The following is a 26,274-nucleotide window of genomic DNA, read 5'->3' as shown; positions in this document are numbered from 1 at the left end:
CACCTCCCAGGCTGATTATATCCCTAAACTATCACAATCAGTTCACATTAAAAAACCATATTCATATTTCTTTGAGCTACAAAACATGCAAGAATTGGATGTATATACATAAGTCATTTCACATGTAGCAAGCATTCCAAACCTTTAAATGGAAAGAGTCAACAGCACAACTGAATTTGTGAGGTCACTTTTAATAGAGATGAAACAGAAGTCAAGCAGCTGCCAGCAGGAATTCTGAACTCATGTTTTAGTTGCATTTCTATTTACATGCCTCTTAGACCATTCCTCATCACATGAAATAACCTCAGAGCAAACAAATTAAGTAATTCCACCCCAAAAGACCATCTGGGCCCAAACACTGATTTTCCAGATAACCAGGCTTCACCTCTGGTACAACTAAATTAAACAAAATTAGTTGCAACCCTGGCTGACCCAGTCCATAGGACAATCAGTTTCTGGCCAGTGGAACACTGCTGCAAAACTAGGCTTTGTGATGTGCAAATGTAACACCAGAGATTGCCCTCTAGTGTTGCTGATACATTGTTGTGCCAGGGCTTAAGGCACTGAGACTGGCAGAGTCCTGACCTGGACTCCAAACCTTCTCAAAAATGCACAATTCTTTGCGTCATATATATTCCAACAACACGGGCATTTTATAACCACTTCAACTCCTGCTCTCTTTTTAGATCCTCTCCAGTCAAGTTCCATCCCAGTTCATTTGAGGGGTTAAAAGAAATCAGGAAGCACTTAATTTACAGAGACCTCAAGGTAAGTATAGAGCAGGATCCACCAGGGAGGGGTCTCAAGGAAGGCATGGCTCTAGGTGCTCCGTTTTGTGTGTATGAGGAGTTCCCTCTGTAGGCCAGCATCAATAGTTGTAGCTGATTTGCCAGGGGGCAGATCCGTGATGAGGGTGAGCTTGTTGAAAACCCCGCGACCAAAGTAATCAGCAACAACAGAGAAGCCATCGTTAGAACACTTGAGCTATCAAAGACAAAAAGAAGCTTCATTAAGAGAAGGCTGAGTCCTGCCCCAAAAGCATTAAAACACAACTGCTGCACTTTCAAATCATATTTGGTCACTTCATTTTCCAGTATGCGTGTTACACAAGCAAGGCAGCACCGTCACCCTTTGTGAGGCTGCACTCTTCTCTTTGACTAACCCCACCTCTAGAAAGGTTTTTTGAAGCAATGATTTTCAGCCTTCTGATTATCTTCATGTTAATATTCAGTTAATCGCCATTTAAATCATGTGCTTTCAAATGAAGTTGAAATCTAACCTCTTTACCACCATCTTAGCACAATTTTAAAGACTGCCTTGTCTACATTAGAATTTTCTAATGTCTGTTGGAATACATTAGCTACAACGTCCAATGTACCACTTTTAAATCTTTGCTTAGAAACATCTGGTAAGAGAGACTCTGCCTTTAAAATCTCAATCCTGCCTCAGCCAACTTGGCTCAAATTCAAACTTGACCAACTATTTTCTAACTCCCCTCACTGCGCACAACAGTGCGACCTGAAACTACACTGGTGTTACTGTATGCTGTTATGCAGGTATCATGTTTCACTGTACAAGTGGATGCCTTTTGGTGATAGCTAAAGGGAAATTTACCTCTGTCTACATGTATTTGTAAGCACAAAAGAATCTTCTGATATGGAAGGCACCTCTGAGACAAGCTCCCAATGTTCCATAGTAGTAGTAGACATCCTTCAGTCTGCATAGACTATGGATCGCGCCCTTTATAGTTTCAATTGAGGACTTCATTTGCAGCGTCTACTGTGACTATGAAGACCCACACAAGAGTGACAGTCCTTGCTGCATCTCTTGCAGATGTGGTGGGTGTCTGGCAAGTCCTTAGTGTACTTTCTGTGCACTCACTTCTCCTCTGCTAGCTGTCTGATCCTCATCTCGCCCTTCTGAAGGCCGTTGTGTAACCCCTGCCTCCGTCTGCTACGGTCGTCTGCTAGTTCTTCCCAGTTGTCCAGCTCGGTGTCTACCTCTCTGAGGTCCCTCTTGCAGACATCTTTGTAGCGCAGCTGGGGGCGCCCAGGAGGTCTTTTGCCAGAGGCTAGCTCACCGTACAGGATGTCTTTTGGAACCCTTCCATCATTCAGCCACAGTTCAGGGTCGATAAGGACCTGCCTGCAGGAACCTCAGCTTTCCTGTTCTCCACATGTCTCACACACAGCATTGGAGTCTGAACTCCTGTGTATATTAATGCATGCTGTCCACAACAGAGATTAAACACACAGCACATTCAAGGGGAAAGAGCAGTGATGGTGATACTCACCTGATGCTGGAACTGATCGTGCAGATCTCTCTTCTGTTCTTGGGCTCGGATCATATCCGTCACCTTTCGGTTCTCTGGCATGCAGGTGGGACATTCTGAATCGTTCTCTGAGTAGCTTTCAAAGCAATGCTGGTGAAAGGAATGGCCACACAGGAAGTGGACTGAAGGTAGCTCTAGGGCACTCGTACAGATACTGCATTTTGTCTTCTGGAAGATCTTTGGACTGAGCCAATTGGGGGCAGAGGTAGAGAGAGAATATGATTTTTCTTAATAAAATGAAAGAATAGAGGACCACCCAATGCAAGACATCAGTGCACCCAACAGCCACCAAAATCAGAATTTTCCTTCTAGTCTCCAAAACTACATCAAACCCATTCAACCACACGCAACAGAATGGGAGGAGACCTTGGGGGAAGTAATATGCTCACACCAGATTTTTAGTGCAGAGTGAGAGACAGTATTTCTCATACCTGGTTTTGAGTTCTTCGATCTCCTGGCGGATCCTTGTGGTTTCTTCTCGGTATTTCTGAATCCTCTGCTCATCTTGCTCAATCTGGTAGCTTTGCTTCTGCAGTTTGTTGACAAGATAATCCTTTATCACAGACAGCGTGGCCGTGGAGTTATGAGCCAGAGTCTGCACAACTGAGAACAACAACACACATTAATGTAGAAACAAAGCAAGAGTTGGAATGGCTATGCTGCTCTTGTCTTTTCCCAAATGTTTGCCCATGGGCAAAGGGTTTTACTGAATTACAACACACTTGAATAAAACTCCAGAAGGCATTGGAAAGGGAATCTGTCGGTCAGTGACCAAAGGTGCTTACAGGATTTCAGAAAGAAATGACAGGGAGGCCCTAGAGCAGGACACAGAGTCAAGAGACCAACGCAGAGCATATGGGCACACCCCTCAGTCACAGGCAGATTATAAGATCTGATCAGGATTAGTAAGACCATTCCTTAATTAGGGAATCACTGGTATATGCCCTTCCCACAATGCAGGCTGCGTGTGGATAAGCTATATCTCCTGCTGCACTGACAGATGCATTCCTCCAAACTCTGTCCACAAGGGGCTCATTTCTAGCCCCGCCCCCATTTTTTTATTTTTGCTTTAAGTCTTGTCATTACCAAGCAGTGGGGGCATGAGATTCTTGTTTTCAATATGCTTCAGTACTGCTGTGATATACTCCTTGCAGTCCTCTTCTTTTTGGGCAAAATAGCTGAGGGCCTGTTCCCAGAGACAGGTCTCTTGGTCTCCATACAACTCACACACCTCAATCACCTTTCTGTACTGCTCATTCTGCATGTGATAATGCATGATTTGTTGAAAACTGAAAAGAAAGGGGTGGAGGAAAGACAGGGAAAAAAGGTCAGTTGATCCACCTCTCTATTCTCTACTCACTGCTGCAGAGAGCTTTCACTGTTACCTGGCAATTCACACAGAATTCTCCAACACTACTGCAAAAACCCAAGTGCCGCCAATATTACACCACACCACCGCTCTGCAAAATAACGGCAGAGACAAAGCATAGTTTTTCAGCTTGCTAACTGACCTATGTTCCTGCTTTGAGAATCTCACAGAACTCTCACCCTCACTCGCCTCTTGTAGTATATAAAGGGTTGTAGCCCAGTGACTGAACTCATAAGGCTCAGTCTCTGAAAGGGAAAGCAGCACTCACAGTTTTCCCTGCTCATAAAGATAGAGGACGCCATCCTTGAAGTTGTGCATCTGACACAGGACCAAAGCCTTATGGAACACTGTTCTGAACCTTCCACTCTTCAGCAAGGTGATGGCTTCGCTGTGCAGCTTCTCTTTGAGCTGCAAAGCAGATAAAGCCAAACAGAGCATTAAGCTCAAGGAGTTTGGTAAATTCCACCCCAAGGACCAGACAAGTACCTTACAGCTCTCTGGGGATTGGGAGAGTTCCCTCTGTTCTTCCCCTTTCCCTGGTAAATAAACAGGACAAATTCTCCTTGCACTGGATTACTAAAAAAAGAGTAATCAAGATGATTGCAGGAAGCCAGTCTTCAAAACAAAAAGGGTGCACATGAGCAGGACAAGGCCCTCTCACACAAAGGGTCATAATTCTCCAGTACCCAGAATCAATGAGAGCCTTACAGACTGAGTCCAGCCTAACCAAATAGCATTTTAAGAGATGGTCTGTGCTGGTTTGCTCAATTGTCTGTCTGGTACAACTAGTTTTGGTCGCCCTTTTTTAAACAACATAGAGCTTACAGGTTAAAAAAGGATTCAAATAGAAGTGGTGGACTCATCCAAGCCCCCCTCTAGCTACAGGGTAAAAGGAGTTCAAACCTGCAGATCCTGTTCATGTGCCCAGTTCTGGAGTTGAAGTTCCAGCAGTGTGTCATAGACGCCTTGGGGAGAGTCAGACTGTACCTCTGTCATGTGCTCCAGGAAAGCTTTCAGCTCCCGGGAGTTGTTTGCAAAGATTGGAATGAACTCCTCAGAATTAGCCTTTAAACACAAACCAGAAAGAAAATTGCGTACACTGTCCAATCCAAAGTACATTTTCTCCTGTGACAGCACTTTAACACACCCGGTACTGACCCTGGTGATGTAATTTTTTTAATCTGCTAAACAGTAGCATCTCATTCAACTGTACGTATTGTCATTTTATGTATGTGTATATAAATAAATAAATAAATGATGGGGTGTAATCTGGGAAGTCCCCTTGGGATTGTTAGTCAGCATGCTGATCATGCCACTGAGAAACACCTTCTTGCTCTCTAGGGTGACAACTATCAGAGAGGTTGCTGTGTTAGTCTGTACAACAAGAAGTCCTGAGGCCCCTAATAGACTACCAGATTTTTTGGAGCATAAGCTTTCATGGGCAAAGACCTGCTTCATGACATGCATCTGATGAAGCTGGTCTTTGCCCATGAAAGCTTATGCTCCAATAAATCTGGTAGTCTGCAAGGTGTGTCATAGACGCCTTGAGGAGAGTCAGACTGTACCTCTGTCCCACTCCCAGAAAAGCTTTCAGCTCCCCAGCTTCTCATTCTTCTTGCTCTCTAGGGGCTCCCCACCACTCAGATCTTTTACTCTCCTCCCAGACAAGGCACAAAGTTTGGGTTACCCTGTTTCCATAGAGCCATGCAGACACCAAATCACTTCAGCTTTAGGAAGACTCAATTCTAATAGCTCAGCACCCAGGAAACCAATCCCCAAATGAGACCCAAGAAACACAAACAAATCCATCTTACCATGTGTAAAAGTTTTACACAGAGAAAACTCACAGGAGTTCCTTTTATCAACGAAAGAAAGATATGAACAGTGGTTGCTTCCCGGATAAGAATTATTTACACCAGGCCTGATAATAAATAAGTGTTGTTTTTTTTTAAGAAGAAAATGAAAGGGGAGGGGGGGGAGTTTCAACCTTGTCTTTGTTTATGGCAGAAGTAGGAAAACCTCTTTTGCCTTGGGGACCAATGACTTACAGAAAAATCAGTTGGGAGGCCACACAAGTGAAAGGTAATTTACCTCCCCACTGCCCCCCCCCAAAAAAACCCCACAAACAAACCAACAAAAAAAACAATCCCCCCCCGCAACTTAAAAACCCAACCATCACAGATGTAGCGCCCAGCTGAGATGCCTTACTCCCGTGGTACTCAAGTCCCACAGCAGGGGTACAGGGGAAGAGAGAAAGCAGGGAGAATCAAGCTTCAGGGCTTCCCAGAGGTCAGATTAACTCTTCTAGAGTCCTGGAGTTAGCAGATTTCATGCTCCACCAAAGCCCTGGGATGAAGCCAAAAAAGAGGGGTTCAGTGTGCAAGAAGGGGCTGTCAGGAAGTGGGATGGGGGTGCAGGGGTGTATGTGGGAGGTAGGGTGCTGGCACAGGCTAGAAGCAGAGGTCTGCTCAGGAGAGGGAATGGCAACTAAGGTTCAGGAGCAAACTGGGGATGGGGTGTCTGCCCAGAAGGGAGGGTGCTGGAGAGGACAGGGGCTGAGAGGTCCAGAAGGCACACAATCGAGTCCAGTCCCCTGCCCTCATGGCACCCATCTAAACTATCCCCAACAGGTGTCTGTCCAGTAATGGAGATTCCACAACCTCCCTAGGTAATTTATTCCAGTGATTAACCACCCTGACAGTTAGGAAGATTTTTCTAATGTCTAATCTAAACCTCCCTTGCTGCAGTTTAAGCCCATTGCTCCTTGTCCTATTCTCCAAGGCCAAGGAGAACAATTTTTCTCCCTCCTCCTTGTAACCCTCTTTAAGCTACTTGAAAACTGCTATCATGTCCCCTCTAAGTCTTCCCTTTTCTAAGCCAAGCAAGCCCAGTTCTTTTAGTCCAACCTCCTAGCTCATGTTCTCTAGACCTTTAATCATTCTTGTTGCTCTTCTCTGGACCTTCTCCAATTTCTCATCTTTCTTGAAATGTGGTACCCAGAACTGGACACAATACAGTAATCCCTTGAAACACACAATTCTGAGTTGTGTTTAACTCTCATTAAATGCAAGTTAAGCGCAACTCAAAATCCTGCAGGGCCACATGGCCCTGGCTCAACCTCAACTCCCAGAACCCTGTGCAACCCTAACCCACCCCAGGCTTAACTCCCCTGGCCCCCTCCTCCAGCCCCAACCCACTATCAGGCTTAACTCCCACCAACCCCAGGACTTGCCTTTCAAAAGGAGCTCCAGGTGCTCCTGCTGCTTCCCTGGCTGCAGAACATGCCGCCCCCGCCCCCAACTTACACAAAAGTCAGGTTACATAAGGGTGCATGGAAATGCAACTCTCTCATAACTCGAGGGACTACTGTATGCCAAGTGAGGCCTAATGAGCACTGCGTAGAGCATAAGAATGACTTCCCATGTCTTGCCCTCAACACTCCTCTTAATGCATCCCAGAATCATGTTTGCTTTTTTTTGAAAAAGCATCACGCTATTATGCTCCAAAATATCTGTTAGTCTATACAGTGCCACAGGATGACAACTTGTTTTTGAAGATACAGACTAACTCGCCTATCTCTCCGATACTCACCACACTGTTAACTCGTATTTAGCTTGTGGTCCACTATGACCCAGTGCTCCTTCCTAGACAGTCGCTTCCCATTTTGGATGCATGAAGCTGATTGTTCCTTCCTAAGTGGAGTGATGTGCATTTGTCCTTATTAAACTTCATTCTGTTTACTGCAGACCATTTCTCCAGATTGTTTTGAATTTTGACCCTTTCCTTCAAAGCAGATGCAACCCCTCCCAGCTTGGTATCATCTGCAAAATTAATAAGCGCACTCTATGCCAATATCTAAATTGTTGATGAAGATATTGAATAGATCCGTTCCCAAAACAGACCCCTGAAGAACCCCACTTGTTATGCCCTGAACGGTTATCTGGCCAGTTATGCGCCCACCTTATAGCAGCCCCATCTAAGTTGCATTTGCCTGGTTTATTGATAAGAAGATCATATGATATTGTACTAAATGCCTCACTAAAGTCAGGGTATTCCACATCCACCGCTTCTCCTTTATGCACAAGGCTTCTTATCCTGTCAAAAAATGCCATCAGATTGGCTTGGCATGATTTGTTCTTCACAAATCCATGTTGGCTGTTACCTCTCACCATATTTGCTTCCAGATGTTTGCATATGAATTCCTTAATTACTTGCTCCACATTACCTTTCCTGACATAGAAGTTAAGCTGACTGGTCTCTAGTTTCCTGGGTTGTTCTTTTTTCCCTTTTTATAGATGGGCACTATATTTGCCCCTTTCCAGTCTTCTAGAATCTCTCCTGACTTACAGGACTTTTCAAAGATGATAGTTAAAGGTACACTACCTCCTCTATCAGCTCCTTGAGTATTCTTGGATGCATTTCATCAGGCCATGGTGACTTGAAGACATCTAATTTTTTTAAGTAATTTTAACTTGTTCTTTTTTTATTTTATCTTGTAAACCTACCCAGTTCCACTAGCATTCACCATGCTAGGCATTTCTGCATATCAGACTTCTTGATGAAGACAGAAACAAAAAAGTTGTAAAGCACCTCTGCCATTTCCAGGTTTCCTGATATTGCTTCTCCCTCTTCAATGAGTAGTGGATCTACCCTATCCTTGGTTTTCCTCTTCCTCAGGCTCTTGCACGGACCTGAAACCACCAGCTTCTTGTTCACTCAAGAAGCAATTATACAGCTAAAGGTGGTAAAAATGCCACCTCACCCATGGTTCAAAAGGTATCCATATTTTTTCCAGTATAGTAAACCCTCGATTTAATGGTCTCTGACATAACAGACTTTGGAAATAACGGACGCTGTCTGCCAGTGCTGCGGCCCACCTACCAAAGCTGCTGCTGGGGCTGGAGGAGCTACCGGAATGGCTGGAGCTGCCAGGGCTGGAGGGGACACTGCAGTGGCTGGGGCCACCAGGGCCACAGGAGCCGGGGTGGGGGAAGGACGAGGGCCTGCTGCAGGGCGCAGGAGCTCTCCTCCCCAGCCTCATGTGCGTGGAGCATGTTGGCACCCAGATGCCTCTGCCTGCAATGGCGCTGAGCAGCAGCCATGGTGTTGGAGGCTGCTGCCCGCTGGCAGGCTGGGGGTAACCAGGCTCCACCTTCACGTGGGTGGCTCGGAGCTGGGGGTTGGATGAGCTGCAGTGGTGAGAGCTGCAGGAGGTGGAAGGAGCCAGGCTGGCATTTAGCTCCTCTCCTGGTAATTGGGAGAGGAAGATGGAGGTGTGAGGGGAAGAATTGGGTAGAAGCGGGGAAGGGGACACAGGAGCGAGTGATGGGCTAGGAAGGTTGGTGCATCATCATACAGTATAACCACTTGGACATAATGGACTTTCGGCATTAACGGACACCCCTTCCCCCCGGTAGTCTGTTAAATTGAGGGTTTATTGTACAATGCACTCATCTTGAGACTCACCCAATGCCACTGGGTAATCCCCAGGGCTATTGAATCTTCAATAGCAGTGGAACAAAGCACTAGGTTCTTAAAGCATCTGTGATCCTGTCTCCACCGGAAACATCCCTTTGCTCCAACACTTTCTGGTCAAAAGGGTCAGCAACCCTTCTGAGGCTAAGTGCAAAAATTTGATCTTTTGACCTCTATGTACCATCTGAGTGACAACGACATTTTGTAGAGTTACAAATAGTCCTACAACAGCTTCATTAATAAATACATCAAGATGCAAAGCCTTACAGGTTAGGTGGTGGTTGGTAGCATTAGTTTGTCTTTCGTTAATCTGCAGGCTGCATGGGGGAGGAGAGGCAGGGCTGAATTCCCGCCTCATGTGCTAATGAATAACCAGCTTGCGTACACCTCTTGGCATCCACTGACCTCTGTTCTAGTCATACTTATCAGATATGAAATCATCCCGACTACATCTCCTCACTCGCCCTCTCCCATGCACACCAGTTTGGGTACCCAGATATTACCTTTTTTCCCTCCAGCATCCCAGAGCCTTCACGGTCTCCTGACGGCCGGTAGTCTGTGCACAGGATCTTTAGCAGTTCCGTGGTCTCGTTGGGGAGGTGGTGCATCAGGATTTTGCCATACCGCTTCATGTTACTTTCTGCCTGGTCAAATGGCAACTTGCCAATGTACTGCAAAGCCTCCTGGTAATTCTACAAGGGAGAGACAGTGAACATGGAACCCACCCTGTCCTCCAGGTACAAAAGCCAAAGCCCTCTCTGCACAAGAGTCAGCATGCAGGGAAACAATGCAGAATTTTATTTAAAAACAAAACAGGGTATCTCAATTTATAAGTCTGCCTAACACTGAAATGCAGTGCTCTGTGAGCCAAGACGGTGCCAGCTAATCCACAATTGGTACTGATTCAGAACAAAGGTGTTGCCTAGCAGTAGCACCAGACAAGAGGACAGTGAAGCTCTCTCTCTATCTACTTATATGCCTCAGACACAAGTCTGACTAGTGCAAAGCTAGCCGCTAATACAATTATTGCCTGAGCAGCTTAGGCTCCCCGTGCTGCATGGAGATGTATTCCTAAGAAAGAAGCTTTCATATCATATAGGGATAAAAGCACCTTCTTACCTTGATGTCCTCCAGTTGGATTTTGAGAAACCATTCATGGTGCGCATGCTTCTCTGCCAGATACACAGCATGGGAGTAGTAACCTGCTTGACGAAGCACCTTGATTGCTGTCTCCACATCAAAGTGGACCTCACTCTCACTGGTCTGCAAAGAGGGAGTGATGGAGGATTACTGTGGGTAAAGGGAGAGCAATGGGCTTGATATATATATATTTGCAGACATCTGGCCAATCTGCAGGAGTCACCTAGGCCAGTGTTTCCCAAACTTAAATATTCATGTACCCCTTTCAGGACTTTGGCCCAACAGGTGTACCAGTGGCTCACTGGTGCAAACCCTGTGAAACTAATATTGTTGCATAAGCTGGGGTGGGAAGCCCGGGGGGTGGAGAGGGAACCAGGCTGTCACTTGGTTCCCAGCTCCCCACTGCTTGCAGAAGCCAGGAAACCGAACAGCCCACCAGGGCTCATCAATTTCCTGGCTGCTTCTCCCTGCCTTTCCCCAGCCACATGCTTGGGGGAAGGCAGGGAGAAGGGGCTCTTTAGGCTGGCAGGCTGACAGCCACAGATCAGCTTCAAGTTGTGCTTTACTCATGTTAAAGTGAGTCATGGACAACTTGAAGCCGCGTATTTTGAGGGTTTACTGTGCTACAAGGGAAACGCTGCTCGAGGGCAGCGTTTTATAAACTATGTTCTGTGGGACGCTGGTGTTCTGTGAACATCTCTCAGATGTGCCACGAGCCTCTGACACTTTCTGATGTCCTATACGGATGGTACATATTTTCTGTTATTAAAGCCAGGTACAATGTTACTTCTGCATTGCTACGATACCCGATTAAATTATTTAATTTTGTTTTTGTTGTATATGTTGCTGTTTGTTTTTTTGGGTCTGACAGCAATTTTTTTAAAGAGACTTTTCATAGGTGTTCTGCATAAAAATATTATTGTTTGGTATTCCATGGTCTCAACGTTTAAGAAACACTGATACAGGCTATTAGCAGAGATGGACCAGATTCCATGCAGGAGGACCTGAAAAAATCACCATTAAATTCCTTTCCTGGAAGACCAGCATTGCATGTGTAAATGGCCTTTGTTAAAGTTCTTCTTTCTTTCGATTTCTTCAGTTTAGTCACACTAGGAACACAGTCTTCCATGCTTAAAGCGTAAGATGACACGTCAAACAAATAAGCTTAGAAACCTGTGCACAAGGGCATGAGGATGCTAAGGACTGCTGAATTAGTCTATATGTAGGCAAAGCTACTACTGGAATCAGTCCATCATGCTGCTGTTACCTTTTTCTAATCACTATACTGACCTGAGGGTTTTGCATAACTGCTTTTACCTTCCCCCATTACCTTGATAAACTCCTCCAGTTTGGAGCTGTCTTTAAGTTTGGTGTAGCAGTTTAGCAGCAGGGTGGTGTGGTCTGCATTGGCCAAGGACTGAAGGTGGAGTGTCTGCAGGTATGCAGTCAGGTTGTGTATACGTTGAGCATCTAAGAACTTCCGGATCACATAAGATGGCTCTAGCTTTCCGATGGTTCTTGGGGAAAAAAGTGACAGGAGAGCTCGACTTCAAATAAGCCACACAACACGGTAGTTGACACCACAGCAAGAAAACGCTGTACAAAATCAGAAACCAACCCACTATGGTCCCAGTTTAAACGTGCACTACTTGTGAAAGTATTTCCTTTACTCAAGTTTTGAAACTGTTACCTCTCAATCTCCTCAAACCTCCCTTTGTTTCTCACGTTGAGAGACAAGTTCCTGATCTACTTTCTCTCCAGCATTTATTTTATATACTTATCACCTCTTGTTTATCTCCTTTCTAAAGTAACAATCCCAATCTTTTCATTTTTAACAGGAGAGACGTACCATATGCCTGATTATTACCACCCTTTTACACACGCACCCTAATTCCATAATAATCTTTATGACATGGCATTACTATTACTGTTCCCAGAATTGAATAAGAAGGTTCACATGACAGGATATTTTGTTTTAGTCTCCATCTGGTTTGTCATGTATCCTACCCCTTGTTGCTCAACGTTCAGCTGTGGGAATAGTAGCACTTTTAATTGAGCTGTACACAGTGATGCTCGTGTTCCTTTCCCTAGCTGTTTCTGATTAAATTTAGAACCCTGTAAGACTGGTTGACAGATCCTTTGTTACCTCTAACTCCTTACATTAGGTCTGACTTGAGTCTTTTACCCAGGATCTTGGTAGATGTAAAGCCCCTGCAGCTGCTGTATGCTTTCATTAGATTCCACTGTTTTTTCATGGCCACTTCCTACCGTATATATTGCTGAATGGCTCCATCATGGTTCCCTTTGTTGTACAGATGATCTCCATATTGCCTGAAAATCTCAGATAAGCCATCACTGTCCAAGTGGTGACTCTTGGCCAGGTTAATAGCCATTTCAAACAGGTTCTTTTTGAATAGCATCTGCGGAATGTGAAGAGAAGACAGCAGCATGAGTAACTGCCCTTTTCTGCTCATTCCCTCTAAAGCATCTATCACTGGTCTCACCCAGCAAAACCACTCTTATGTTAAATCAAATAATATATCTCTGTCTCTCCTTTCCCTACACCATATACGTATGGCTGTCTCCTCAACCTTGCAAGCGTCCTAAGGTGGCAAAGTTCTCTCTCTAGAAGGAGATGTCATATTCACTCTACAGTAAAGGTCAAAATTTATTTTTAATTACAGTCCATGGGCTGAGGTACATGTCCAGGACAGCACACTCCCCTCGAGGCACTGACCTTCCACTGAGATTAATGGCAGTTTTGCAAGAGATCTGTAGTAGAATCTGGTTTTTACATATTAACGACACTTTCAGTAATGATTTGCTCAGTCCCTTATCATCACATTTAGCATCATGCAAGAGGGAAATCGTCTCCCTTTCAGGAATACCATGATTATCTGCTCTTTGTTTCCCTTCCTGCCTTATCCTTTTTTCTGTATCCTTCTCACAATCAGATCTTCATTTATTTCCTTCTCTGCCTTCTGCATTTCCTCCTCAGGAGCAACTCCCAATTTCCACTTCCTTGGTTTTCATTCTCATGTCCTCCCCCATAACACTCACTAATTTGTCACCAATTATGTAATTTATGCTTACATTCAAGTGTCATACTAAGGTTAAAAAAGAATATGCCACCGAGGTAAATTGAAGAATTCACAACTCTCAAAGCCTCTGTCTCATATTAGCTACATTTACACTAGCCAAAAACTTCGAAATGGCCATGCAAATGGCCATTTCGAAGTTTACTAATGAAGCGCTGAAATACATATTCAGCGCCTCATTAGCATGCGGGCGGCCGCAATACTTCGAACTTGACGCGGCTCATCCAGACGGGGCTCCTTTTCGAAAGGACCCCGGCTACTTCGAAGTATCGCGGCCGCCCGCATGCTAATGAGGCGCTGAATATGTATTTCAGTGCTTCATTAGTAAACTTCGAAATGGCCATTTGCATGGCCATTTCGAAGTTTTTGGCTAGTATAGACACAGCCATTGTCTGCAGGCCCAGGAAGATTATAAACCTATGTATTCTTCTTGCTTCATATTTGACAAGTTTCCTTCATAGCCATGAGGGCTAGAAATATTTTTTTAAAAACACAAATGTAAAGATTCTGCCATATCTGAATATAAATCTATAGTGACATTTCACATACTATGTTCCTCACCAGGTAAATGTCATAAATGCCTGAAAAGTTAGCTGTTCCTTCTACTCAATGTCCAAAGCCCTAAGAAGCTTGCATAAGATACTAAGATTTCCATGACACCTCAAGCTGTGCAGACAGCTGTCAGCTCATCTGCCACATAACTAACCTGTCAAGATCACTGAAGTTTTGTCTTACCTTTAACTTCACACACTCACTCTCTAACATCCCAGGCACAACATAGCAATAACGCTGCCAACGTACAGCTCACTTGTCCAAAGTGCTGACTTCTGAGTCACTAATCTGTGGACTTTTAACAATTCCGAAGCCATAACACACAAAGAAGATGGCTTGCCTCAAGTTTGGTTTGAGTATCCTTCTCCTGAAGTGCATGGATTTTCCCATCTCTAGTCAGGACGTAGAGAGACCCCCACTCTGCTAAGACATCCACCACGTCGTCAAAGACTGAACTATATGCAATGAACTTGTTACACAAATCATAGACATTCAATATTTGCTTGTCGGAGTTCTGTGGGTCGCTCCCAGCAAACTCTGATCTGGATACCAGAAGAAAGAGAGTTTAACACACATGCTCCAGAAGTCACATTTTCAACATCTCCTTAATGCACCTGGAACTAAGATACAAAACTCTGAACAACAGTGTGAGTATGTTGTATGTTATTAGTCCATGTCAGATGGAAAACATCCTGGCTATGTCTACCCTAGCCCAAATTTTCAAAATGGCCATTTCGAAGATTACTAATGATCTTCTAATTACTGATTACTAATCCCCTAGAGGATTTCTAAGTTGGTGGGGTTTTTTTCGAAAAGGATGCCATCTGGACGAGCCACACGGCAGGGAAAAGCTGCAATTTCGAAGAGCTGCAGCCAGTGGCATGCTAATAAGGTGCTGAATATGCATTTCAGCGCCTCATTAGTAATCTTGAAATGGCCATTTTCATGGCTATTTCAGAGATTTGGGCTAGTGTAGACATGGCTCCCGAGTTATAAAAGAATAGAAACAGGTCTCTCTGGATCTGGATGACGACACATGCTGTTATCCCAGGAGCAGTGACAGAATTTATAGTAGCCTTTGCCAACGCCCTAATAATAGTCATATGCAACAATGTCAGTACACAGCTGGGATAATTCTAGGTGTGCTCAGGATTGTGAATCATCATGTAATCCATTGTGTCTCCAGCTAGAGACACACTTGCTGGTACTTACCTGGGTGTCAGACCCTAAAGACCTCCAGCATATTGGCCCCCAAACCATCTCCTCTGGACTATGCCAGCCCATGTTCTCCCTTGCAGGTTAACAACAGATGCCCCAGCCCCTCTGATGCATTCCCCTGTAGCATTCTTTTTTTTAATCCACTGAACACTCGCAGTAATAAGAGGTTTGCTGTCCCCAAGACAACAGCGTACACACCAGCCTGAACAATTCAACTCAGGAGCACCGTCTTGTGCTATCCCATAGTACTGATTTATAGGGAAAAACGACCATAAGACTATCAGGATCCTGACAAAAAGAACAAAGGTGAGCAGTAAGATACAGACCCTTGATTTCAGAAGAGCAGACTTTGACTCCCTGAGAGAACTGATGGGCAGGATCCTTTGGGAAACTAATTAAGGATCCTTTGGGAAACTAATATGAAGAGGAAATGAGTTCAGGAGAACTGGAAGTATTTTAAAGAGGTCTTATTGAAGGCACATGAACAACTCATCTCCCCGCACAGTAAGAAAAGCAAACATGGCAGGCAACCAGCTTGGCTTACAAGGATACATATGCATATAAGCAGTGGAAACTTGGACAGATGACTAAAGAAGAGTATAAATTTATTGCTGGAGAATGCCGGGGAGTAATCAGGAAAGCAAAAACAATTGGAATTGCAGCTAGCAAGGAATGTGAAGGATGACAAGAAGGGTTTCTACAGGCATGTTAACAAGAAGAGGGTGATCAGAGAGGGTGTGGGGCTGTTTCTGGATGAGGGAGGTAACCCAGTGACAGATCACGCATGAAAGGCTGAAGTACTCCGTGCTTTTTTTGCCTCAGTCTTCATGGACATAATCAGTTCCCAACTTATGGCACTAGGTCATTAAGTATGGGAAAGAGGTGAGCAGCCCTCAGTCGGGAAAGAACAAGTTAAAAGTTACTTAGAAAAACTAGGGGTACACAAATCCATGGGTCCAGATTTAATGCATCTGAAGGTACTGAGGGAATTGACAGATGTCATTGCAATCTTTGGCTATTATCTTTGAAAACTCGTGGAGATCAGGAGAGGTCCCAGATGATTGGAAAAAGGCAAATGTAGTGCCCATTTTTAGAAAAGGAAAGGACGATAGTCCAGGGAAATATAGACCGGTCAGCCTTACCTCAGTCCTCAAAAAAAAAATCATGGAGGGGATCCTCAAACAATCCATTTTGGAACACTTGGAAGAGGCAAAACTGAACAAGAGTAGTCAACATGGATTCACCAAGGGTAAATCGTGCCTGACCAATGTGATAGGTTTCTGTAATGAGGGAACTGGCTCTGTGGACATGGGGAAGTCCATGGATGACATATACCTTAACTTTTTCAAAGCTTTTGATACAATCTCCCACAATATTCTTACTCATAAATTAAGGAAGTATGGATTGGATACATGGACTATAAGGTGGATAGAAAGATGGCTTGTCGGACAGGCCCAACGAGTTGTGGTCAATGGCTCAAAGTCTGATTGACGATCGGTTTCAAGTGGAGTGCTTCAAGGATTGGTTCTAGGGCCAGTACTGTTCAACAACCTTATTAATGACCTGGATGAGGAGATGGATTGCACCCTCAGCAAATTTGCAGAAGATGCTAAACTAGGGGGTCAGGTCGATACATTGGAGGGTAGGGACAGGGTCCAGAGTGACCTAGACAAATTGGAGGAGGACTGAGCCAAAGAAATCCGACGAAGTTCAACAAGGAGAAGTGGAGAGTCCTGCACTTGAGACGGACGACTCCCAAGCACTGTTATAGGCTGGGGACTGACTGGTTAAGTATCAGTGCAGCAGAAAAGGATCTGGGGCTCACAGTGGATGAGAGGTTGGATATGAGTCAACAGTGTGCCCCTGTAGCCAAGAAGGCTAATGGTATATTGGGGTGCCTTAGGAGAAGCATTTCCAGCAGATCTAGAGAAGTTATTATTCCCCTCTACTTGACACTAGTGAGGCCACATCTGGAGTGTTGCATCTAGGCCCCCCAGAAGAGAAAGGATGTGGACACACTAGAGTGGGTTCAGTGGAGGGCAACGAAAATGATTAAGGGGCTGGAGCATATGACCTATGAAGAGAATTAGTTAGTTTGCAGAAGGGAAGACTGAGGGGCAATTTGAGCGCAGCCTTCAACTTCCTCAAAAGGGGCTCTAAAGAGGATGGAGAAAAACTGTTGTCAGTGGTGACAGATGGCAGAACAAGGAGCAATGGTCTGAAGTTACATAGGGAAAGATGTAAGTTGGATATTAGGAAAAACTATTTTACCAGGAGGGTGGTGAAGCACTGGAGTGCATTACCAAGACAGGTGGCGAAATCTCCACCCCTAAAGGTTTTTAAGACCCAGCTTGACACAGTCATGGCTGGGATAATTTAGTTGGGGCCGATCCTGCTTTAGGCAGGGCGCTGGACTAGAGGACCTCTTGAGGTGCCTTCCAGCCCTAGAATTCTATGACTCTATAACTCTTATTTTAAAGATCAAATTTTGTAAGACAACTAAGAGTATTGGAAATAGAGGTGATACCTGTCAAACACAAGCATAGCACCATTCCTAAAGACTAAACGTAACTTTGCTATCTGACCTCCTGTTCCAAAGACTTTTTGAAATATTCTCATCCAAACCTAGTTAAGATCCCATCTTCATGAATGTAACTCCACTCCCCATTTACTTCCTAAGTGAAGGAACAGAGGGTGGCCTCCTTGTCTCAAGTAATTATCTCGTAAACCGTTGAGATGCAACCTCAGACAAGGTCATTCCCCCTCAACCCTGTCCTATTCCTATCCCGTCAACCCTCTTTCTATTAAATCTCCTAATCCATCGGTGGCAAATGGGACAGTGCAGGTGGGACAAGAGTGTGGTGGCAGCAGCAGAGGTGGGCTTCCGCCACATTCCAGTGGGGCTTCAGCCCAGGGCGGATTCCCGAGGTGGGGAGAAAGGGGCTGTGGCAATCCCTTACATTCCTTTTGGACACCACTATCCTAATCTTTCTTCTGCATTTAGCTTAGACCTGGGGTGTGCAAAGTGGGGGGCAGGCACCCTCAGGGGGCATAACATTTCAAAAGGTGGGGGCTGCTGGGTCTCAGGCTCATCCATATAATTAAAAGTGTTGAAATGTTTCTGTTTTATATGTATTCACATTTATATACCAATTAATAAAGTTTTTACATTCTACGTACTTATTTTCTTACATGTGCTGAAAGAGTTTTTCCCATATGAACATAACCAAAATTTCCATCGGTTTGGATTACGTTAGACAAGTTGGGGGACCCTGCTAATTTCAGGGACGAAAAGTGGGGCCCCAAAGCAAAAAGTTTGCTCACCTCTGGTTTAGACTTTGGATAGAGCTGAGATGACACTTAATTCACATCTCAACAGACCAAATCTCTGATGTGGAAACAAACAAGTTCTTCACCTCTGCAGGTGATAACCTCTTGATACAAAGTATCAGAACATATCTACCGTGGATACACACATAACTCCTTACATAGCATCAGCACCTACATTTTATAATAATCATCGCCAAGTGTCTGTCTATACAGAATGTCTGACACCCTCTATGGATAGCTACTATACAAGCAGCAGGCCTGCTAGGAGTTGCTGTTACAGACCAGTGGGCCTTCTGCCACATGGGAGCAACAGGACTGCGTGCCACAACCTTGCACAACGAAGCATCAGGAAAGCTGCAAAGAACAAAAGCTGCACAGTGTACACATGTAAGGATGACTCATCTGGTTTCCAGTGTCTTACTGTGGAGAGCTCTTCCGGTCCTTGGAAACAATGATGAGGTATCCCCGATACCAGTGAACAATCAACTTCTGCCCCTCAAAAGCAAAGCAGGGTCCTCGTTCATCTGGCTGGTACAGATACACACAGTCATTTCCTGCCACAATGAACTGGAGGTCCTGGGAAGGGTCACTGAGGGTGGAGCAGCGTAAACCGCAACCACGTGTGTCCAGCTCCAGACGAGGATAATCCTTCACGGACAGCAGATAGGACTACGAAGGAAATATGATTTTTCAGAAGTTACACTGAACAGCCAAGTGGTGATAAACAAAAACGAACTGATACAATCAGTGGGCAAGAATCTGACCTCCAGTACAGCATTGTCAACCCAGTATCTTACTGGTGATATGAACATTCAACAAGTAAGCCTCATCAGAAACAGTTATGGTTAACCGGCAGGGGCTGGAGCAGCCCCATGCCTGCTTCAGATAGGGGTTGCTGCTACAGGCAGAAATCACTCCAGATTTGCCAGAGTAGCCCATGTCCACTGTGGCTGGGGTGGGGGGGGGGGGGGGGGGGGGAGAGGAGGCGGTGCAGCCACTATGGAGGCCACAGACAGGGACTGCTCCAGCTGGGTTGGAGCACCCAGTTCACAACACACTGGGTACCAGGGTTGCTCCAGCTGGGCAGGAGTGCCCCCTTCTGCAGTGCTGCCATGAATGAGGGGCCCTCCAACCCACCTGGAGCAGCACTAGGCCCTGGGCATGCAAGGGCAGGGGGAGGGATGATGGGATAGAGGTGGGGCCCCCCCCTTAACTGCTTAAATGGCTAAACTTACCATTTAACCAATTCAACAGGATTTTACATCCATGTATCTTACCTGGATGTTCTCTGTGGTGACAACAAAAAGGTGAGTAATTTTGCCAGCCTGACGGAAAGCAAGGCCAGTGACTGGGTAACTGCCTTCATGTAAAATCTGGGTCTTACTGTGTCGATCTCGTGTGATGTCTCCTTTTGTGAGCACAACACTTCCATCTGCAAAACCTATTGAAGGAAAAGGATTACTCTTTATGCCTATGGCACTTTCCAAACAAGCTTTTGCAAAGGGAACCCACAGCGTGATCATTACCACCAGGCAGGTCGGCTACAGTTAGAGCCTGTTTGCCTCTAATCTGCTGCATTACTCTTCTGTTTAGCCGTAGTATCATTCTTATGTTGTCTGATTTGAGGGATACACTTAGTTTGAGTTTTTATAAGGGAGCTTTAAAATAGTCCCCATGGTTCTTACAGGCATTCCACCCTTGTGACAGCTTCTAATTATTTTCCTGACAGTGTCCTCATTTTTGTGTAGTTCCACTTTTTAAAGTTAAATGTCACCATATCACAATTTTGGCATATGCCCCCTACAAAGATGACAAATTAAATTACATTATAATCACTATTTCCATCAGGTCAGCTACTGTTAGTTCTTGGACCAGTTCCTTGCTCTGCTCCTGACTACATCAAGAACTGTCATGCTGCTGGTGGGTTCCAGAACCACCTGCTCCAAGCAGTATGGAGGTTGATATTTCAAAATATCACCTATGTTACACCTCAACGTGACATTTACTCAGTCGTTATGAGGACTTGCGGCTGCATTCCTCGTTTTTCTGCCCTGAGAGCCAGAGCATACATAGTTCTGCTTCAAGTTTCAGAGAGGGAAGAGTGCAGTGATGCTCTAACTATGGATGGAGCACTCAGGTTGAAATTAACACTCACCCTCACCTAAAGTACCAAAAACTTTGGCATATGCCCACCAGGGCTGAAACTGAGAACAGAGGCATGGCACTGAAGAGCCCGGAGCCCCAGCACTTCAGCCGGATCCAATTCCCTGAGCCTGGTGTTCCAGAAGCAGTGTTCCCTGTAAGCTAAGCACTGGGTGGCCACTCAGGAAAGAGTCAGGTGCCGCTCAACTGATTAGCAAGCCACCTGCAGCCACCCAGAGTTTGCATCATGTGTTCCTTTTCGCGGTGCACATACATGTGCATTGGTGCACATAGCAAAATTTAACCTGCCCACAAATGGAAAAAATCAGAGGAAACTCTGGCCAGAAGCCTGAATACTTCTAACTAACAAAGGAGAATTTTTGAAATATATGGATTGTGAGGATATCATTAGCACATTCACAGAGCAGAACTCAAGAAGAAATATGTACATATGTGCTAAAGTAGCAATTACCTATGATTGTTTTAACAGAGCTGTCAATCAACCATAGTTCATACATGCAAGAAAAAAATCAAAATCTTATTTTAATTGCACTGTTAAGCAGTACAATGCCAACTGAAATTTAATATTTCTGTATACATTTTCAAATATATTAATTTTAGTTACAAACACAAACTGTACAATGCTTACATTACATTATTTTCATTACAAATATTGCCACTGCAAAACTGAAAAACAAAATAGTATTTTTCAGCTCACCTCATACTAGTACTGTAATGCCATCTTTTTATCCTGAAAGTGCAACTTTCTTTTTGTTATGTGAGTGCATTCAAAAACAAAACAACGTAAATCTTTAATGCTCACAAGTCCACTCGATCTTACTTATTGATCAAACAATTGCTAAGACAAACAAGTTTTTTTCTGAAGAAGTGGGTCTGTTCCACGAAAGCTCACCTAATAAACTATTTTGCTAGTCTTTAAAGTGCTACTTGACTGCTTTTTGTTTTGAAATTTTTTTTTTTTTTTTTTTTTTTTTTTACATTTATGGCAGATGACGCTGCCCTCTTATTTACAATGTCACCTGACAAGGGGAACAGGCATTTCCATGAACTTGCGTAGCTGGCACAGGAAGTTGCCAGAGCTGAGTTGAGTTGTTAAACATTTGTGTGCCCCTTCATTCCTTAGCTAATATTCCAGAGGATGTGTTTAGATTCTGACTGCATTCCTTGGGGAAGAACGTCTCCTGCTCCAAATATTTCAGTTGTGCAATCTCATAGGACTCAAGGTACATTTGTTTTCGGACCACTTCATTGCAGATTTTACAGAATACAAAGAAGGTGTCAGTGCAAGCTTTCTTAAGAGAGCTATAGCACTTGCGCCAAGTAAAAAAGTGTAAAGTGCCTTCAAAAGAGGAACAAGATGTGGAGCATGGTTACAGAAATCTTGAAAGAACACCACTCCAAGGCAGACTATACAGAACCTGAACCACCAAAAAAAGAAAGTCAAAGTTCTGATGCTGGGATCTGAATCAGATGATCTAAGTAAATATGCACTGGTGTGCGCTGCTTTGGATTGTTATCAAGCAGAACCAGTCAGTCATCGCATGGATGCAGTGGGGAGAATCGAGAACAGTGGGGAATCATTAAAGGACACATGAATCTTTAATGCACCTGGATGTAGTATTTTGCAATGCCAGCTACAATCATGTCACCCAAACACCTTTTCTCACTTTCAGGTGACACTGTAAACAAGAAGCAGGCAACATTATCTCCTGCAATTGTAAACAAACTTGTCTGAGTCACTGGATGAGCAAGAAACAGGACAGAGTGGTCTTATAGGCTCTAATGTTTCACACTGAGTTGTTTTTAAAACACATTCTTATTTATAATTCCACATTGGTGACTTCAGCTTTTACGTTAAAGACGTACTGCAATACTTATAGAAGAAGGTGAATTGAAAAAATATTTTTTTTAACCGCACAAATAGTTATGACCAAAAATAAAGGAAGCACTGTACTCTGTGTTGTAATTTCAATGTATTTGAAAATATTCAAAACTATTTAAATCAGTGGTATTTTTATTATTAATCACAATTTTTAAATGCCTTGACAACCATATTTTGAACACATTTTTAATTCTACTGAACATTTAAATTATTGTTTATATTTCTTTTACTTTATGAAAACCAAGAATCTCAGCTGTAGGCAGTAGACTGGCAGGACCCAGAAGATGAGCCCAAGAACATGAAAGATATATATCTGGTCATGCATGCAATTTCTATCCATGGTATAATTTGTCTCCTATCAGATACTCCAATAAAGTGTCAAAGGTTTCTTTACCCTATTGTGCCACTCCTCCACTACTGTGACCTTCTTCATCTTTTCTATATATCTTATAGTATTACCAATTTTCAAAAAACATTCTTACACCTGAAGAACAGTTAAATTTGGAGTCAAAATTACCTTAGTATCCTTTTTAAAAAGGAATAATTATTTATGACTTACACAAAAAGAAAGTTACTAAAGTGCTAAACCACGTATGTACTTAATTTTTAAACATCAATAAAACATTAGATCTTTGCAAATGCATCATGATAAAATGCAACATTTACTCAACTTTACTGGGTAATTATTGGCACTCTCAAGTAGTATCAGGTACATTTTTTTTTTTTTAGGAACAAATCCATGGACATGAAAATTTCAAGATATTCTATGCGGCCTTTTGGAGAACCAACTCATTTTCAATCCATCATATTATCTTTGCAGTTTATTCAGCACCTTCTGGAGGCATTTGCTTTTCACTTACCAATAGCCATAAAGTTAAGATTCTCATGGACAGTTAGGCAAGACACAACCGTGGGTTTGTTACCCGGTATTGCTGGGAAAATCCTTGTGCAAAGAGGATTCCCACCATCTCGTTTCTCTAAGTTCCAGACTTTAACCTGCAAACAACAGAGACATAATGTGAGTAAATATGATCTTCATGTATACTGGATCAAAACCTGATATCTTTTAAGGCCACAGATCAAGAATTTAGCATGTTGTTTTTAAAATAAAAGCATTCACAAACTAATCCTAAATATACTGCTCTTCACAGAAAAGGATATGCTTGATTTCGCTTTGTCATTTCACTTACCAGTGGGTTAATGCCCTCTTCATCCTCACCAACAGAAGCCAAGATGCTGTGCTGCTTCAGCTGGTACAGATGAGTCACCCTCAGCTTGTAAGCCTGGAAACTGCTAAACTGAAGGGAACGTGGCAAGAACCAAATCTGACCTTCCATATGTAGGTGACAGTCAAGGTACTCATAGAAAAAAAAGTGAAACCACATATATCACAACCAAACTCTTCCTTAGCTACCCTAATATGGCAGATGGGCATCATACACATCTTTGTTTTGTTGGAATACAGACTAATACAGCTACTTCTTTGTTACTATACCTATAATAACTATTATTCAAGACACTGAGGTGATCACAGGGCAACAAAATAGGGAATGTTTTAATGTCTAGGTGATCAGGAGTTCAAAGAAGCAAGCATTTTCTATATGCCGAAGCACAACTGTCTAACAAAGCAAGAGCTCTTCACACACCTAATATCTAACTATTAGTTTAGATCCCAACGCTGTCAACACGTCCGATCTCCAATGAAGAGCATTCCATCATGCAAGGCTTTCAGAACCCGTCTATATTGAAATCATAGTGTATTTCAAGTTGTCTGTGGACACCTGCTTTCTCATATGCAGACTCAGTGTTTTTGCCCACTGCCCTCTTTCTAGTACTTACAACAGTGATTCTCCACTACACAGCACACATTTACAGGCACCTTCACACATGTCGTGCAAAAAAAGATAACGGAATACACTTCCTAAACCCGGATGGATTTCAACAATACATCATTATTTCTACAACGTAATATTAATGCTGCTAAACGACTCCCTACGGTCTCAGGGAATGCTTACCATCTGCCAATTACCTACTACTCTCTTCCTACAAAGGAGGGATATTCTGACCTGTTACTGCATCATGTATCGCTCCCACACTTCCCATTTCATTTCTAGGCAAGTCTGCAAAGCAGAGGAGGTGGAGGGCGAGTATTCCCCGGCACGGGGCAAGGCCAGGGCCGCGCCTCAGCCGCCCCCGGGGAGCACACACCCCCACCGCTCTCCTACCCACCAAGCCGCACAGGGGGCGGCCCCCTCCGCGCTCGCAGTCCCGCGGGGCCGGGCAAGGATATCCCCAAAGACCAGGCTGCCTCTGCCCGCATCGCAGACGGTGATGCCCGGGGGCAGGGCGAAGGGCTTCCCGGCGCCAGGCCCGTCCGGCCCGCCCGGCTCCTTCACCGTCTCCCTGTCAAAGAACACGAAGCGACGCCACTGCAAGTAAGCAGCCATCTCCGCAGCGGCGGCCGCGCCTGGCACAGGTCAGCTGACCGCGCCCCGCCTCTCCCTGAGCACGTGACAGGGCGGGCTCGAGCCCTGTGACGTAAACCCGCGAGCGGAGCGGCAGTTGGAGCTTGGCGCGCGCTCCGGCCGTTGGTTTCCTGTGAGCGAGGCGGTAGGCCGCGGCCGCGGCCGAGGACGGGGCACCGTCCCCCAATGAATTGCGAAACGGGGTGGCCGCCATCATAGGCTGTCCCTGCGGCGCTCGGGCACCAGCTCCGCCGCTCGGGAAACGCGGTTACGCGTGTATGTGAAAACAAGAAAGCAGTCAAGTGGCACTTTACAGACTAGCTTATGAGGTGAGCTTCCGTGGGACAGACCCACCTCTTCAGCCCACAGCCAGACCACAACAGACTCCATAGTTAACGCCCAGAGAACCAAAAGCAGTAATCAAAGTTGGCAAATCAGAAATAAATGAGCAAATCAGAGAGCGGAGGGGTGGGGGGAGTCAAGGATTAGATTAAGCCAAGTATGCAAAAGAGCCCCTATAGTATCCCAGAAAATTGGCATCCCGGTTCAAACCACGTGTTAATGTGATGTGCATGTGAGAGTTTGTGGGCTCAAGGCCTGAGTGTGGAGCTGGTTCTGTCCTAGAGGACAAGTGTCTGTCTATGCAGAACATCTGCAGTTTAACTGACTGGGGCTACGTCTACACGTGAAGCCTACATCGAAGTAGCTTATTTCGATGTAGCGACATCACACGTCCTCCAGGGCTGGCAACGTCGATGTTGAACATCGACGTTGCGCAGCACCACATTGAAATAGGCGCTGCGAGGGAACGTCTACACGTCAAAGTAGCACACATCGAAATAAGGGTGCCAGGCACAGCTGCAGACAAGGTCACAGGGTGGACTCAACAGCAAGCCGCTCCCTTAAAGGGCCCCTCCCGGACACAGTTGCACTAAACAACACAAGATCCACAGAGCCGACAACTGGTTGCAGACCCTGTGCATGCAGCATGGATCCCCAGCTGCAGCAGCAGCAGCCAGAAGCCCTGGGCTAAGGGCTGCTGCACACGGTGACCATAGAGCGCTGCAGGGGCTGGAGAGAGAGCGTCTCTCAACCCCTCAGCTGATGGCCACCATGGCGGACCCCGCTATTTCGATGTTGTGGGACGCGGATCGTCTACACGTTCCCTACTTCGACGTTCAACTTTGAAGTAGGGCGCTATTCCCATCCCCTCATGGGGTTAGCGGCTTCGACGTCTCGCCGCCTAACGG

The 26,274-nt window shown here is 44.7% G+C and overlaps 1 protein-coding gene across 2 annotated transcripts; it reads right to left on the bottom strand.

The window, feature by feature from the left end:
* Positions 1–175: 175 nt before the first annotated feature.
* Positions 176–25,034, bottom strand: VPS11 (VPS11 core subunit of CORVET and HOPS complexes). Of its 2 annotated transcripts, XR_012642503.1 has the most exons (17): positions 24,850–25,034; positions 23,750–23,898; positions 23,420–23,555; positions 19,792–19,955; positions 18,936–19,183; positions 14,307–14,508; positions 12,585–12,736; positions 11,647–11,833; positions 10,296–10,439; positions 9,680–9,868; positions 4,605–4,766; positions 3,970–4,109; positions 3,419–3,621; positions 2,764–2,935; positions 2,294–2,516; positions 1,882–2,208; positions 852–984 (listed from the first exon to the last, which is right to left on the bottom strand). XR_012642503.1 is itself a non-coding variant. In XM_074976779.1 (16 exons), the coding sequence occupies exons 1-16, from the start codon at positions 25,004–25,006 to the stop codon at positions 820–822; spliced, it is 2,793 nt and encodes a 930-aa protein (XP_074832880.1). In that variant the 5' UTR covers positions 25,007–25,034; the 3' UTR covers positions 176–819. The 2 variants fall into 2 exon arrangements, 1 of the variants encoding a protein (XP_074832880.1); XM_074976779.1 differs by lacking the exon at positions 1,882–2,208 and having other exon boundaries at positions 176–984.
* Positions 25,035–26,274: the final 1,240 nt, after the last annotated feature.

The sequence above is a fragment of the Carettochelys insculpta genome, chromosome 25 (genome assembly GCF_033958435.1).
Source record: "Carettochelys insculpta isolate YL-2023 chromosome 25, ASM3395843v1, whole genome shotgun sequence".
NCBI lineage: Eukaryota > Metazoa > Chordata > Testudines > Carettochelyidae > Carettochelys > Carettochelys insculpta.
Note: the sequence above shows the minus strand (reverse complement) of the source record. Positions and strands in the feature narration are given on the sequence as shown.

What these genes read in the sequence shown, in the direction of transcription:
- VPS11 (XM_074976779.1), bottom strand. Translation starts at nt 25,006, where the DNA reads ATGGCTGCTTACTTGCAGTGGCGTCGCTTCGTGTTCTTTGACAGGGAG. An exon ending in GCCATTCAGCAATATATACG is followed by an intron (nt 11,834 to 12,584) that starts GTAGGAAGTGGC and finishes TTTTTCCCCAAG; the next exon opens with AACCATCGGAAAGCTAGAGC. An exon ending in TCTCATGCCCCCACTGCTTG is followed by an intron (nt 2,936 to 3,418) that starts GTAATGACAAGA and finishes TGTTGTTCTCAG; the next exon opens with TTGTGCAGACTCTGGCTCAT.